Genomic DNA, 14,099 nt, shown 5'->3' on the forward strand with positions numbered 1-14,099 from the left:
GTTTTTCTATGTATATATAGACATTGAATATGGTCAAGACACAATCATACATCACTGTTAGATTTCCATCCCATTTTCTGTGTCTTGGGCATCTACCATGCACATTTAAACTTAGCTAGCAAAGTAAACCAGGCCGTGCTGTATGGCACAAAGAGCCTTTATTGTTGCTCTGTATGAAGGGCAAGAAATAATGATTTGGTCTCTTAACTGTCATTTAAACACACAATTTTGCAAACAGAAGTCAGTGTAATGAACAAATGGCGTATCGTAACAACAAAATCTTTGTAGTTTAGTTTGACACTGTGTGGTCACAATATTGAAAAAAAACGCCGCATGATCTGATTGGTTTCTGAGTAGTACTGATTGTGTTTGTGTGTCCTCCAGGTTGGGGAGAGATATCCAGCTCCCACACAAAATCGGAGAGCTCCTGGGGGGAACCTGCATCTTCCCCGGTTAGCGTGGATAATGGGACGTCTGCCTGGGGCAAACCCAGCGGGAACTGTGGGGGCTGGGGGGAAAGCAATCCGGAGAGCTATGGCAGGGGCAACCCGACAATGACACCTGCATCTTGTAAACCTGGTAAATGGCTCAGTCTCGTCCAAGTGTGGATAGCTTTGGGATACAATCATACTGTATGTGTTGCTATACTGCTTAAAAACAGAAGTTTAAAAATTCTCTCCCGGTGAGTCAAGTCAAGGACATCAATATGGCACAAGGGAAGCAGGAGTACTTGGGTTTTGCACATAAATCTACACTGACCCCTAGTGGCTATATTATGTTTTTGACGTAGTCTCTATGTGAAACATAAAACCTTCACATTTACTAGATGTAAAACATCGTACAAACAAGTTTTTAATTGTGCATTATAAACATTACTAGCTTAAGAGACTCATGCATATTACCCAACCATCCCCAGTGCTTTTGAGCCAGGTTGTCAAGCGTGGTTCAAACATCCTACCCATATAGTTGAGATTAACTTGGACCAGGGAATAGTAGATAATAGAATAGAATTTACCTGTTGCTCTTATTCATACTGCTTATTTTAATAATTAACTTCTTGTTATTTATAAAGACAATAACAATAGAATTAATAGTAGCTTTGTGCTCATGGTAACAGATAACTTACATTCATGTTCTTAATGTTAACATTTTTTTTTTTTTTTTTTTTTTAACCACCAAAACGCCTCGTTCAGCTGACTAATGGTTACTTTTAGTGATTCAACTATGTTAATTTAACTAAGGCAAATTACTCTTTTGCTAAATGTTTTGACATATTGCTCATGTTTCCGTCTTGGCATATTTATATTTAAAAAGAAAAAAAAGAAAAACTTGTTGCATGTGTGGCTTTGAGTGTTGTGAGCATTTACTCTTCAGAAATGAAACCACACTTTCGAGCAAGTCTGTGTATTTGATGCACAGTGCAGCCATGGTTGTAAGAGACAGCTGCACTCACACTCAGAGGCTCTAAAAGAGAGATAATGGGTATTAAAAACAGAACAGAACTCTGCTTTAATCAAGGTTTGTTTTTTTTTATTAATACTTTGGCCCAGTCATTGTTCCAATACTGGGTTTCAGTATCCATCCTGTTGATATGTGAGATATTGTAGTACTTTGAGCATGTTATTTTAAATAATGACAAACATCACAAATATGCCACATAAGGTACCTGTTTTGCCCTTATTATTTGTTGTTATGCGTTTTTGTGTGGTTGTTTCCAGCTCCCAAACCTATGCAAGATGGATGGGGAGGTGGAAGTGAAGACCTGAGCCTGTCAGGTGGTCAGTGGGATGCAGAGGAGGTAGACATGTGGAATAGCACTGCCTCCCAGGAGAGCAACTCTTCCTGTAACTCTTGGAGCAATGCAAATAAAAAGCCCCCACCAAAGGTGTGCAGCACAAATAGGGCTGGGCGATATGACCCAAAATTCATATCTCGATATTTTTTAGCTGGATGGCGATATAAGATATATATCTCGATATATCTTTTTTTAAAGCCATAAAGTAAGAACAAAAAGAGAGTTCTTAGTCAAAGCTGTGTCCCAGATGTCACACAGGCACTTTTATTAACATAGAGCAGATGTACATAAAATTTACTCAAAAATAAATTATGAGCATTTATTAAATAATAATGCTCCATAAATAAAAGAAAACAATGTTGTTTTTGTGCATAACAAAAAGCTCACAATTGTGCAGTCAAAATGTAAAGTAAAAGACGAGCACTATAACAAAGACAGATTTCACAGCTGCTCTGTTCCCAACTTGTACTGCGTGACTGACAGCCTGGAGTTTGTAATCCGCTTCGCAACCACGTCTCTTAACAGGTGCCATTTATGGTCCTTATACACAGTAAGGTAATATTACGTTGAAGCACAGTACGTATCACTCCGCGAGGCTCAGCCGTAATGCTCCGACAATCCATCAAGCGGTGCAGCTCCGTAGCTTACCAAAGTCGTACTAAAACATTTTTTGACAGATTGCTGAGCGCCGTGTTCCACATAAAATCGGTTCGCGGCCATCAAGCACAACCAGAATTCATACATAAGGCGCGCTGTCAACTTTTGAGAAAATGAAAGGATTTTAGTCCGTGCAGCACCTCTGGGCTGCATGGCGTTAGCGTGGTTAGCTCGTTAGCGTGGTTAGCTAGCTAACACGTTGACGCCGTCCAGCCCCACGCACGGGGCGATGCGCAGTAACTCGTTAACGGAGATTTGCCGTGTCCATCTTGTCGCTTCCTGCAGGTGAAGCGATGGGGGAGGAGGGGGAGTTGTGTTCAGTGAAGGAGAGGCGAGGCCGAGTAACGTTGCGTAAAGACGAAAGTGGACGAAAGAGAGGCAAACTTGCGGCTCCGCAAGTATAATTATAACGTAACATAGACTATATCGATATAAAGGATATGGTCACATCTTATATCTCGTATAAAAATATATCGATATTTTTTAAAAACTCGATATATCGCCCAGCTCTAAGCACAAATGCTTGGATAAAGAACACTTCCTTATGCTTTTATTTGACATCATAAGAAATCAGTTAATTGCACTGACATTGTCATTTTTGATCACATCTCCTACAGGGGAAGATCCCAGGGAAGCAGGATGAGGTCTGGATCATGAATCGTCTCATCAAGCAGCTGACTGACATGGGCTTCCCTGTGAGTGCTTAGTCTTTTCTTCAAATATAAATATATATTAAAAAAAAACATTCAATAGCCATTTTATAAACTTCTTATTAAAAGACTAGTAATTAATAATAATAAAGCTAATCATGAAATGCTTATAACAGCATAATTTTGATCCGAACATTTTGGGATTAATCTCTTTTCTGTTTTCAGAGGGATCCAGCAGAGGAGGCTTTGAAGAGCAACAACATGAACCTGGATCAGGCCATGAGTGCCCTGCTGGAAAAGAAGACGGAGCTTGACAAGCGTGGGATGGGGATAGCTGGCCACGACTACAACAACGGGCTCATCAACAAGCCCATGAGCTGCCCTCGGCCTCCGCTTCTTTCCAAAGACCCCTCAGCAGATCCCCGCCTGCCCTTCATGGATAAGGTGAGTCACTCCATTGTTAATCCATATTTAAATACGCTCTGCATGTGCAGTATTAAATTCCCTGCTGATGACAGCAGAGTGTCTAAATGTTTCCTGGGATTTCTGCACGTTGTAGTACATCATACCTGAGCTGGTCTTATGATGCTTAAAAGCCACAAATGTAAATAGTCTCCATTAAAACAAGGTCACTTCAGTAGAGTAAATGCTAAAGAAAATGATCGACATGTCCTCTTTTCGGCAGGTGCAGAGTGGAATGTTTGGCGGTGGTGGAGCAGCACAAGTCCGGGCCATGCCGCAGCCGCCTCCTCAGCCACCAGTGCCGCCTCTCAGCTCCTCTCAGCCTAGTCTACGTGCTCAAGTGCCTCAGTTTCTCTCCCCTCAGGTACACTCATACACACAAACATATGAACTTATTTAACACTTCCTGTCTAAATATTAGGAGAGAACGAGTTTGTATGTATACAGTGGTGAATACTTCAGACTTGTACCATAACCTTTAAAAGCAGCCATGTGAGATTCTTACATTTATTATTTCAATTCAAATGTCTCAGAGTCTAACACGAGAAAGGTGCAGACTATACATAAGGCAGATTCTCAGATTTGCATCTTCATTTTGTTAAGTCGTTGCCTACTTATCTTTTTCTTCCACAGGTTCAAGCACAGCTCTTACAGTTTGCAGCAAAAAACATTGGTCTGAATCCTGCACTTTTAACCTCACCAATAAACCCTCAACATATGACCCTTCTAAATCAACTTTACCAGCTGCAACTGGTGAGTCTCATTTAGTTTTATCTGCTTTCAGTTTTGTTGGAGACATCTGAGCATTTTAAATTCATCTTTAACCTCATACGTAACTAAAAAGGACATGTGGTCATATTGTTTAATCTACATTTACATGTTGGATAACACCTCCCACCCACTCCATGACATGTTGGTCAGTCACAGGAGCTCGTTCAGTGAGAGACTGAGATTACCGAAAAGCACCACTGAACGACACAGGAAATCATTCCTGCCTGTGGCCATCTCCCTGTACAACGCATCCACTTAACACACTGTTTGCTGCTACAACTACACATGTTTCTTTTCCAAATATTTATTTATAAGTGACTTATGTATGTATGTATGTATATATATGTATATATTGTACTATTCTTAGTTAGCGTATTGTCTGTCTTGTCTTAATGTTGGTTTAAAATGGAGCACTGTAACAAAAAATAATTTCCCCCAGGGATCAATAAAGTATTCTGATTCTGATTCTGATTCTGATTTATTGTACGTGGCATTGAGAAACTTTTAATCCTGTTTATGCCTGCACAGGCGTACCAGCGTTTACAAATTCAGCAGCAGATGTTGCAGGCGCAGCGCAATGTTTCTGGCCCCATTCGACAACAAGAGCAGCAAGTAGGTTCACTTTTTAATTCTCCTACTGGATCTGTAAAACCTGCGCATTGAATATCCATCATGTTTATTTTTTTCCCTAGGTTGCACGTACAATCAATAACATGCAGCAGCAGATCCAACAGCACCAGCGTCAGCTGGCCCAGGCCCTGCTGATGAAGCAGCAGCAACAGCAACCGCCCCCTTCCCACTCAGGCCTGCATCCTGGTGGAGCCAAATCCTCCCTGGATTCATTTCCAGGTCATCCCCAGGCTCCAGGCCTCCCGGACCTGCAGACCAAAGAGCCGCAGTCATCTCCTAACACCTACAGCCCCTACTCTCTCTGTGAGTAGTATCAGCATTGCTCTTTGAATGTGGAAAAGTAGTCCTTGCAGGATTGTGAAGTAACATCTCCTTAATGTCCTCAGCTGGACTGAATGTAAACTGCATGGAGGTGGGAAGTCTGTCAATGAAGGAACCCCCCCAACCCCAATCGCGCCTGTCACAGTGGACACACCCAAACTCAATCGAAAGCCTCTCTGGAAACTCTTCTCCATTGGAGCCCAACCTGGGCAAGCACGGTGAGAAAGAAAACGGGGCTCACTGTCATGATTATTTCACCTAATAGCCTTTTGACACTGGAGACGAGTGTTCAATGTGTAAAATGCAGATCTGAAATGTGGACTGGAAGTTGTATATCCAGCATGATATATTCAAACAATATGTTTACGAGACCCAACGCCAGCTTGAAAATCCCTTTGTATTTGAGCGTGTTGAAAATACTGTTTCAGCAGTTTCTGCCAGTTATTTAAAAACTGTTAATGTATTTGGGTTTTAGATGTCTCATTGTCTCATTGTGCTTTTCTTAGGTGCCAACCTGGGCCCTCCTGGAAAGCCCACTCAGCTGGATGAATCTTACAGCCCCTACAGCCTGATATCCAGCTCAGAGTCTCCTTCCAGCCCTCTGGTGCCTCCAGACAGCTGGGGACAAAGCAAAGGCAGCAGTGACAAAATGGCCAATGGGACCAATATCAACTGGCCACCAGGTGAGCAGCGCTCATGTTCTCAGTTTGTCAGCTTTAAGTTTGTTATGTTGTCTGCCAAAAACTGCTTTGTCATATCTTCAGGACAGGCATTTGAATTCATGTGCAGAAAATGAGCATAATAGAAAAACCTTTACCTGTGAAACATGCCTGTTATAAGTTTCTTTGGTGTCCCGTAAGTAAGAAAATCATGCGCACGTGTTCCTTTTACTTTCAGAGTTTTGTCCTGGTGTACCGTGGAAGGGCCTCCAGAATATCGACCCTGAAACTGACCCCAACGTGACCCCCGGCAGCGTCCCCAGCGGACCCACCATCAACACAAATATCCAAGATGTCAACCGCTACCTGCTCCGGGACAGGAGCGGAGGTGAGAACAGGAGAAGTGAGTGAAGGCCGGACCACGTCGCCTCCAAATCAAGATGCTCAGTTTGAGTGTTTTGGTTCTGATGTTTAAAGTCAAATAAGTAAAGAGATGAATTGGAGATGATTTTAAAAAAGAAAGGTGTATGAATCAGCCGTGATCCGGTGTATTTCTGCCACCTGAGAGCCTGCTTCTTTTTCTTTCGTTCTTCATTTTCCTACTTTTTTAACTGCTGCTGTAATCATTGTCATATTCTATATTCTTCTCTTCTTAAAGAACCTTACTGTCATCATTTGTTGTGTGTTTTTCTTTATGCCATTTTCTCTCTGCTGCGTTTTCCTTATTTGTTTTGTATCTATTTGTTTGTGTTGCTGGCGTCGGCTTAGGCTCCTCTCCCACCTCATCTCAGAACGAGGCTCTGCCTCCCTCCACTGATTGGCCAGTCAGTGGTTACACTAGCTCGTTCAGTCTTTCGTCCCCGGAGATGGAGGATGCAGGTACATGGTTTATCCACAACCACCCACCCACCCCCTCGCCACACTGCAGTGGCTAATTTCACTGCAAGTCAGCATTTTCCTCTCCTTCCTGTTACTTTAACACCCAGAGCTTCAGCCATTCACTGGAGAGACGTGTCTTCTTTTCCATACGAGTCACTGCCCCTGATTAAACGTGACCTTCATTTGAGCTGTATCCCTGTCAGTTTTGTGTATCATGCAGTGCATAATCCCCTCCCTGCGATGTTAGTGCATCTCCTTCCTCCTCTGTGTGCAGCATGGAGAGTACAGCTTGTCGTGTTTCCCGTTTTTATAGCGACTCTTAACTGGTCTGTTTGAAAGAAGTAATTTTCCTTTTGTGTGTCTCTCAAACACATCTCATGCATACGCTAACACACTGTGGGGTTTTGTGCCTCCTGCGCCACACACAAATGTGCATGAAGGCCACCAAGTTCAGTTATTTTTGGTTTATATGTAAAGTGTGTGCTTCACAGAAACAGAAGATAGATTTGTACCATGACACAAGATGAGATTATTTTGGAGTAAAATCCAGCGAAGGCTGTACTTTGTAATGCAGTCTTTACTTGCTTATTCATATTCACCTTTGGACAGTTTCTCAGAACTTTTCAGCGATTTCATCCTGCAGGACTCCTTCCTGCGGGAGCGGTTGTCTTTCGGACGAATGATTCTGCAGACCAACCTTTGCCATCTTCTTTTTCTTGTAGGTAAACTGTCAGAGATGAAATCCACTTGGTCTCCAGGCCCCATTTCTCACAGCCAGGCCTCTCTGTCCCACGAGCTGTGGAAGGTCCCACAGGGCCCTCGGAGCAGCACTACAGCCCCTTCCCGCCCCCCGCCTGGCCTCACCAACACAAAGCCTTCCTCCACCTGGGGGGGCAGCTCTCTGGGTCTGGGACAAGGCTGGAGCAGCTCTTACACCACAGGTAGTGTTACAAAGAGGTTATTGTGTCTCTAATGTTTGTCATGTTCCTCTTCAAATGCTTCACGTGAATTTTGTCATGTCATTAATCCAAAAGACAGATATAACTGTTAAAATAACAAACCAACAGAGCTTCAAACTTTTGGAAGACAATGCACTTCTAATAGGAATTGTTTCCATGGGTGATTTGGAAGAAAACAGCATTCATGTGAAAATACTGGACATTTAAAAAATGAAAACAGTGGAATAATTAGAAATGAAACCGTATAGCAAAGAGGAAAAGTTCACATTCTGTGAGCCGTGCAGAGGTTAGTGTATTTAAAGTACTATGTGTGAGCGTGGTTGTCAGTATACTCTCATAGGAGGAGGCATTTTGATGTGGCCTACGACCGCAGGGCTGCTGTACAGGTAGAGCACAGGCAGGAATAACGCCTCGAGAAGATCTTGTTGTGGTTGAACGTTGAAATCAACTGACTCTGGTCAGCTTTTCTTTTTTCGTGGGTGAAGTTGACACCACCCATTGAGCTTAACTGACTTGATTCTGGTTTCACATAAGCTTGGGAAGTATGAACCACATGCCAACAGACTTCTTCCTTTCACTGCTGTCTCTTTCTCGTGCACAGCAGGTACCACATGGAGTACAGACAGCTCCACCAGAACAAGTAGCTGGCTCGTGCTGAGGAACCTCACTCCGCAGGTAAGAGGCTTGCTTCTCCACAGTTTTTGAAAATACGCCCCTTTGTAGCTAAAATTAAATGAGCTGGCTCACCATTGGCAGCTGTTTTTTCTTTTTCAGATTGATGGTTCGACTCTGCGAACACTGTGCATGCAACACGGCCCCCTCATCACATTCCACCTCAACCTGACACAGGGAAATGCTGTAGTGCGCTACAGCTCCAAGGACGAAGCTGCCAAGGCGCAAAAGTCCCTGCACATGTACGTGCATCAGCGCATTGGTTCAAAGTGTTTCACTCAGTTAATTTTAGGGCATTTAACCATGAATCATTTGTCTTTGTGCTTCAATCTCCACGCAGGTGCGTGCTCGGGAACACCACCATCCTGGCCGAGTTCGCCGGGGAAGAGGAAGTGAACCGCTTCTTTGCACAGGGCCAGTCACTCGGAGGAACAACCAGCTGGCAGGCCACTCCAGGCACCAATCAGACAAGGATGGGCGGGACCGGGTCTGGAGCGTCTCACCCCATCGGGCACTCGCCCCACTGGAACAACAACAACAACGGCGCCGGCAGCAACAGTAGCAGCGGCGGCCTGGGAGCAGGCGGAACAAAAACAGGTGGAGAGCTGCTGTGGGGTGGTGTTCAGCAGTATTCCAGCCTGTGGGGACCCCCGAGTGGAGAGGAGGGACGGGTCATGGGGAGCCCCACCCCAATCAATACACTGCTGCCTGGGGACCTGCTGAGCGGGGAGTCCATGTAGGATAGAAGAGTCTAGGCTTACAAAAACAAACACAAACAGGAGCAAAAACCTTGCAAATCAATGTGGAGATAATCAGCGTGGATGTAAAGGTGGAAAGGAGAGACGGAGGAGGACGAGGAAACACCTTGCTGCTCGCCCTCGTCAGCCTCGTCTCCTCCTGGGTTTTTACTGACATTTTTAGTTGCAGTTCTGTTGTGAATCCCAATAACGGATATTTTGATCACAGTGTTCAGCTTTTTCTTCACAAGAACGAGAACTTTATTTTATTTTATTTTTTCAGAAATGAACTTTTGAGAACTTTGCCGTGCGAGACGTACTTTTAGTCAAACTGACACAGTGACGAGCTGCCATCTTTAAACTAATCCCTCACTGCCTATTTGAGGCAATCATACTGCACCTCAGAGATCCATGGAAAACAAAAAGGCGTCATTCCCAAAGTTTAAAAAAACCCTTCAATCAGAGTGGTTGTTGAACTTTCAGCTGGTCCAGACTCCACATTTGTTTCTCTCAGCACTAATAATTAGCCTTAAACTATTTCCTGCCCTGCTATCCTCACTCACTCTGTACTTGGTGAAGAAGCATACGGACACCTGCACACCCTTATTTCTGAGCCAGTGAAACCTGAGTGGAGAGTACATGCTGCTGCGGCTTAACAACCGCTTAAGCAACCACAGCTCGCGACTTCAGTGCATTGTTTTGTTTAGTTTTGTTTGTTTGTTTAAAAGCAGATTGAGTTCCCCTCACAGCGCTCAAAGGGAATGATGCAACTCTGTTCGCCTTGTTCAAGCCATTTATTTTTGTAGTTTTATTTTTAATTTCTCTTCTTGAACCATTGCAAACAAAGCTAAGAAATGATATTATTCAAAATGTGTCTGTCAATCTTATGTGGTGGTGTCGAGGGACGGGGTGGGTGGGGTCGTCGCATGTACAGTTAAGATGGGCAGTGATGAACCACTGCTATTACTATGGAACTGTAAAGATGAAACACTTCGATGCACCTCAACTCACTTGCGGGGAGACACCTCGCAGTTTGGTCTCAGTCTCTCAGACCCAGTCACTGATGCTGTGGAGGAGGAGAAAAAAAAACTTAAGTCGTTCCCTGCCTCTGCCTCGCCCCCTCTACCGTGCGCGCCCACTCCGCCTGCAAAGCAACCATTTCAAGCGACGTGCAATATTATAGCCACAGACTCTCACCGTCCAAGCACCCCTACTCGCGGGATTAATAGAGGAGACTGTAACGAATGAACTGCAAACACTTTATCGGTCTGCCCGCCAACTTCACCACCCACCCATCCACCCGCCTGTACCGGCCCTCATCTCCTCATTGCAAAACAAAAAACAAACAAACAAAAAAAACCCTGCCACTACAGCTTCCCTTTGTCTCCCCCAGCAGGGTGTCAGGAGAGTAGCACGCTGGCCTTCTGTCTAAACACAAGGACGCACACACCACCCGACTCTCCACGATTATGCTTGTGACTGATTTTTGGGGAGAAGGACAGGCAGGTGTGCGTGCATGTGTGTGTGCGTGCGTGTGTGTGTGTGTGTGTGTGTGCGTGCGTGCGTGCATGACGGGGTGATGGCGTCAAACCAAAACAAGAAGATCAGATGACTCCCCTTCCCTCCATTTTACCCACATTTGCATTTCAAGAAATGTCTGAATCAACGATTTGTGTGAGTTGGTGGTCTTATCACAGCACATAGCAAGAGCACGGCTACTCCTCATACCCTCAATGCCAACGAACAGAAGAAAGGAGAAGCAACACTGGCAAATAAAAATTGAAAAGACAAAAAAAGCAATCTGCTTAGTGGCTTCTCTGTATACTTATTTTTGAACTTGACGTGGATGTGAATTTATTTTTATTTTTTCCCCAATTTTATTTTATTTTATTTTATTTTTTGGAGTCCTTCTTCCCTTGAGTCAGCGGGACCAGAAAGGATGTCAAACAGTAGCAAAGTGAAGGGAAACACAAAGAAGAACTAAGTCAAGCGATGATGGGTGGTGGCAGGAAAAGACCTCAGAGAACTCCACCCCTCTGCTATCAAAGTAGATATCACTGTTACATTGCAGCTTTTGAAATCTTTATCCTTGGTGTCTGGAAACACTCGACGTGTTCATGTTCTACTGGGTTCAGCAGGGAGGATCGCCCCCACCCCCGCTTTTGGATTGTTTTTGTTGTTGGAGGTCCTGCCAACCTGTGTGATAGTGTGGCCACTGAGTGCCTGCCTGCTGCAGAGTGCAGTGCTGCAGCAGCCCTCGCCCCCTCCCTCCATCTCCCACGCTCGCTCGCTGCCTCCCTGCGGACCCTTACAGACTAGCTTCCCTCCTCTTCCTTCTCCTTTTCCTCCCAAGAGCAGCTCCTTCAGAACTGGCCCGCCACCTTGTATTGAATCTACTACTCACTACTACTACTGCTACACCAGAGTCTGTCAGCAACCTCCACTTCCACTCTCTCCTCCCGTCTCTCTCCTGCAAGGATCACTTTATCCGGAGACGGAGTCGACTGATGTTTTGTTTTATTGTATTTTCCCCTTCTTCTTTTTTTCTTTTTTTTTTTTTATTGGAGTTGCTGGTGTGCATTTTAATTTTGTTTTGTTGTGAGAAGTTTGCTGATATTGTTGCTGTTATCATGAACGATTGTTATATTTGATGATTTCATGGTTTTTATGCAGTGTTCATCTTCTTTCCTGTCCCTCCCACCGCCGCTGCCTCCAAGGCAGAACCAGCGTGTAGTTTAGAGGTACGCCTCAGCCGCGTGAATCACTGAGGGAGGGAGGGAGGGGGTTCAGAATTGAGGAGTCAAATCAGGATGAAAAGGAGGGGGGTGTAGTTTAAGGTTCTCCAGGATGACAAGCCAACTCCTTCTGTCCATCCTGGGGTGACCGAGCGTCCACTGCGCTGTGTCGTAACACACCCATCGTTTTTAGTGTTGATGGGCCTCGCTCACGCTGGTGCTTTAACTCTGGGAGCACCCAGTTATCACTTAGAACCACCTCAACTTGATGACAGCCTTCCATTTCTATGCAAAGACAAGGAGGTGTTCGCTCACAGCCATCCCCTTCATCTGCCAATTTTCCACTTAACCCTTTCAACCTTTATTACCGGGCAGCTTCTCTTGAAACCTCACCTGGATTCAAATGTAGGGGACACTGATGGAGCCTCTCTTCAGAATAGAAAAAAATAAAGGGTGGGGGCGGGGCGTGTAGTGGACAGAGCTGTTAGATGACACTAAATGACCTGCTGGAGGCACCAAGTTGAGTTTTTGTGCCAACAGATTTCTAAAAGTCTACTTCCACTTTTGGCCACATCCTGATTTATCCTTAGCAACAATGAGTGTATGTTATCGCTGCAGGGCTGTGGGAGCTGTGGGAGGCTTAAGGCCAGATGAGTGGAGCTGGTCACTCACCAGTAGGAGGAGGAGGAGGAGGGAGCGTCAATGTATGTGTCTGTGCACTGTTTATGGGTCACATCGGGTACATCTCTTTAAAAACCAAAAACATTATCTTTCTTTCTCTTTTTTCCTTTATCATCAAGGTTTTTGCAAAAACTAGAAACTACAAAAAAAACCACAGTCTGTTTCAGCTGTGCACTCTGAGGCCGAGACGCCTGATTTCTGTTTCTCTGCAAGCTGCCGCCTTCTCACCCTCTCTGGGCTCGTTTCTCCGAGCCACGCCTGGGAGAAGCTGTATCCTGGAGGTTCACTCTGGACCTCCAAACCTGAAGGTTGTGCCAGCCAGTATACACGCATATATATGAATATATAGAAAACAGGTCATGTCTGCACATTTGACTTTGGGGGTCCAAGCGGGGATCTGACGTATCAGCAGAAACAAGAGACGCACCTCAAGTTCGGTACCAAGTCTTAAAACTCTTTGCGGGGTGGTTTTTGACCCTCTTCCAGAGTCACTTTAGACTCGCATCATTCAACGAAACAATCACTATTGCCTGTGCTGTCTGTTTTTGTGCGATTGTTCCTGAAAAACCTGCATTTTGCTCCACACTGGACTTGAATCAACGGGAGGAGGGGGAAGTTGAACCGAGTGGGAGGGATGGGTGACCAGGACAGTCTCTCAGACGTGCCCTGGGATTTCACCAGCACTGAGAAGCCCCACCCTCTCCCACGCCTTCGTCTGCACTCTTATCTACCGGTCTAGTGTTGGAAATCACATCCTCCCCTCCCCCCTCTGATTTTTTTACGATTTATTATTGTTATTTTAAGTCACACGGACTCAAAGGCAACTGGAGCTCGAGTAAAATCTACTTCTCAGTCGTGGATCAGTCGAGGATCTGGGGGTCAAAAAGAGCTGAATTAGCAAATCTCTAAAAACAAAGGTCTGGGTTGAATATGCACATGCTAGCTCATACACAGGATACAACCAAGCGTACATTTGTGGGTGTATGTGTGTCTATGGCTAGATTTCTGTTTTCCACTTAAGCCTAACGCCCCACCCACCCACACCCTTACCCTTACCTCCCCGCCCTCTGCCCTGGCATCAGCTCCTTACCCTCTGTATCCAACATCAATGTTTCCCAGAAGACAAGATCATAAACATATCAGAGTAATACAAAATAATGAAAACAAATACTTGAATCAAAAGAAGCGCCAATAATGTAATGTGAACACTTTTTTTTTTTTTTTGTAGTGTTTTTCTTTTTCTTGTCTCATTCATTCACTTTGGAGTTTTATTTTATTTTTAAGCATCAGTTCAGAGTGAAAAAAAAAACAAAGATCGGTTTTAAAAAGATTTTTTTTTTTTTTTTTTTTTTTTTTTAAAGGCAAATTTACATCAGTCGTATTTGAGTGTTTGCACAAGGCCGCTTGTACTGTACGTTGTGAATGAATGTCTGCGAGGTGAAACGATGCGTGAGAGCTCGTGATTACAGCGGAGGGATCTCTGCCTCACGT

At 44.5% G+C, this 14,099-nt stretch overlaps 1 protein-coding gene across 6 annotated transcripts in view; it reads left to right on the plus strand.

The window, feature by feature from the left end:
- tnrc6c1 (trinucleotide repeat containing adaptor 6C1) overlaps positions 1-13,654 on the plus strand; it is a 46,402-nt gene extending 32,748 nt beyond the window's left edge. For 2 of the 6 annotated variants that reach the window (XM_080906233.1, XM_080906238.1), the window contains 16 exons: positions 385-579; positions 1,719-1,885; positions 3,070-3,147; positions 3,328-3,546; positions 3,788-3,928; positions 4,198-4,317; positions 4,864-4,947; positions 5,028-5,268; positions 5,352-5,504; positions 5,793-5,969; positions 6,184-6,333; positions 6,714-6,824; positions 7,547-7,765; positions 8,385-8,458; positions 8,558-8,697; positions 8,796-13,654. In XM_080906233.1, the coding sequence (XP_080762359.1) occupies positions 385-579; positions 1,719-1,885; positions 3,070-3,147; positions 3,328-3,546; positions 3,788-3,928; positions 4,198-4,317; positions 4,864-4,947; positions 5,028-5,268; positions 5,352-5,504; positions 5,793-5,969; positions 6,184-6,333; positions 6,714-6,824; positions 7,547-7,765; positions 8,385-8,458; positions 8,558-8,697; positions 8,796-9,195 (2,669 nt within the window). In that variant the 3' untranslated portion in view covers positions 9,196-13,654. Of the gene's footprint in view, positions 1-384; positions 580-1,718; positions 1,886-3,069; positions 3,148-3,327; positions 3,547-3,787; positions 3,929-4,197; positions 4,318-4,863; positions 4,948-5,027; positions 5,269-5,351; positions 5,505-5,792; positions 5,970-6,183; positions 6,349-6,713; positions 6,825-7,546; positions 7,766-8,384; positions 8,459-8,557; positions 8,698-8,795 lie in introns of all 6 variants that reach the window. The other 4 variants (XM_080906234.1, XM_080906235.1, XM_080906236.1 and 1 more) reach the window with 4 other exon arrangements.
- Positions 13,655-14,099: the final 445 nt, after the last annotated feature.

The sequence above is a fragment of the Rhamphochromis sp. 'chilingali' genome, assembly GCF_963969265.1.
Source record: "Rhamphochromis sp. 'chilingali' genome assembly, chromosome: 15".
Lineage (NCBI taxonomy): Eukaryota > Metazoa > Chordata > Actinopteri > Cichliformes > Cichlidae > Rhamphochromis > Rhamphochromis sp. 'chilingali'.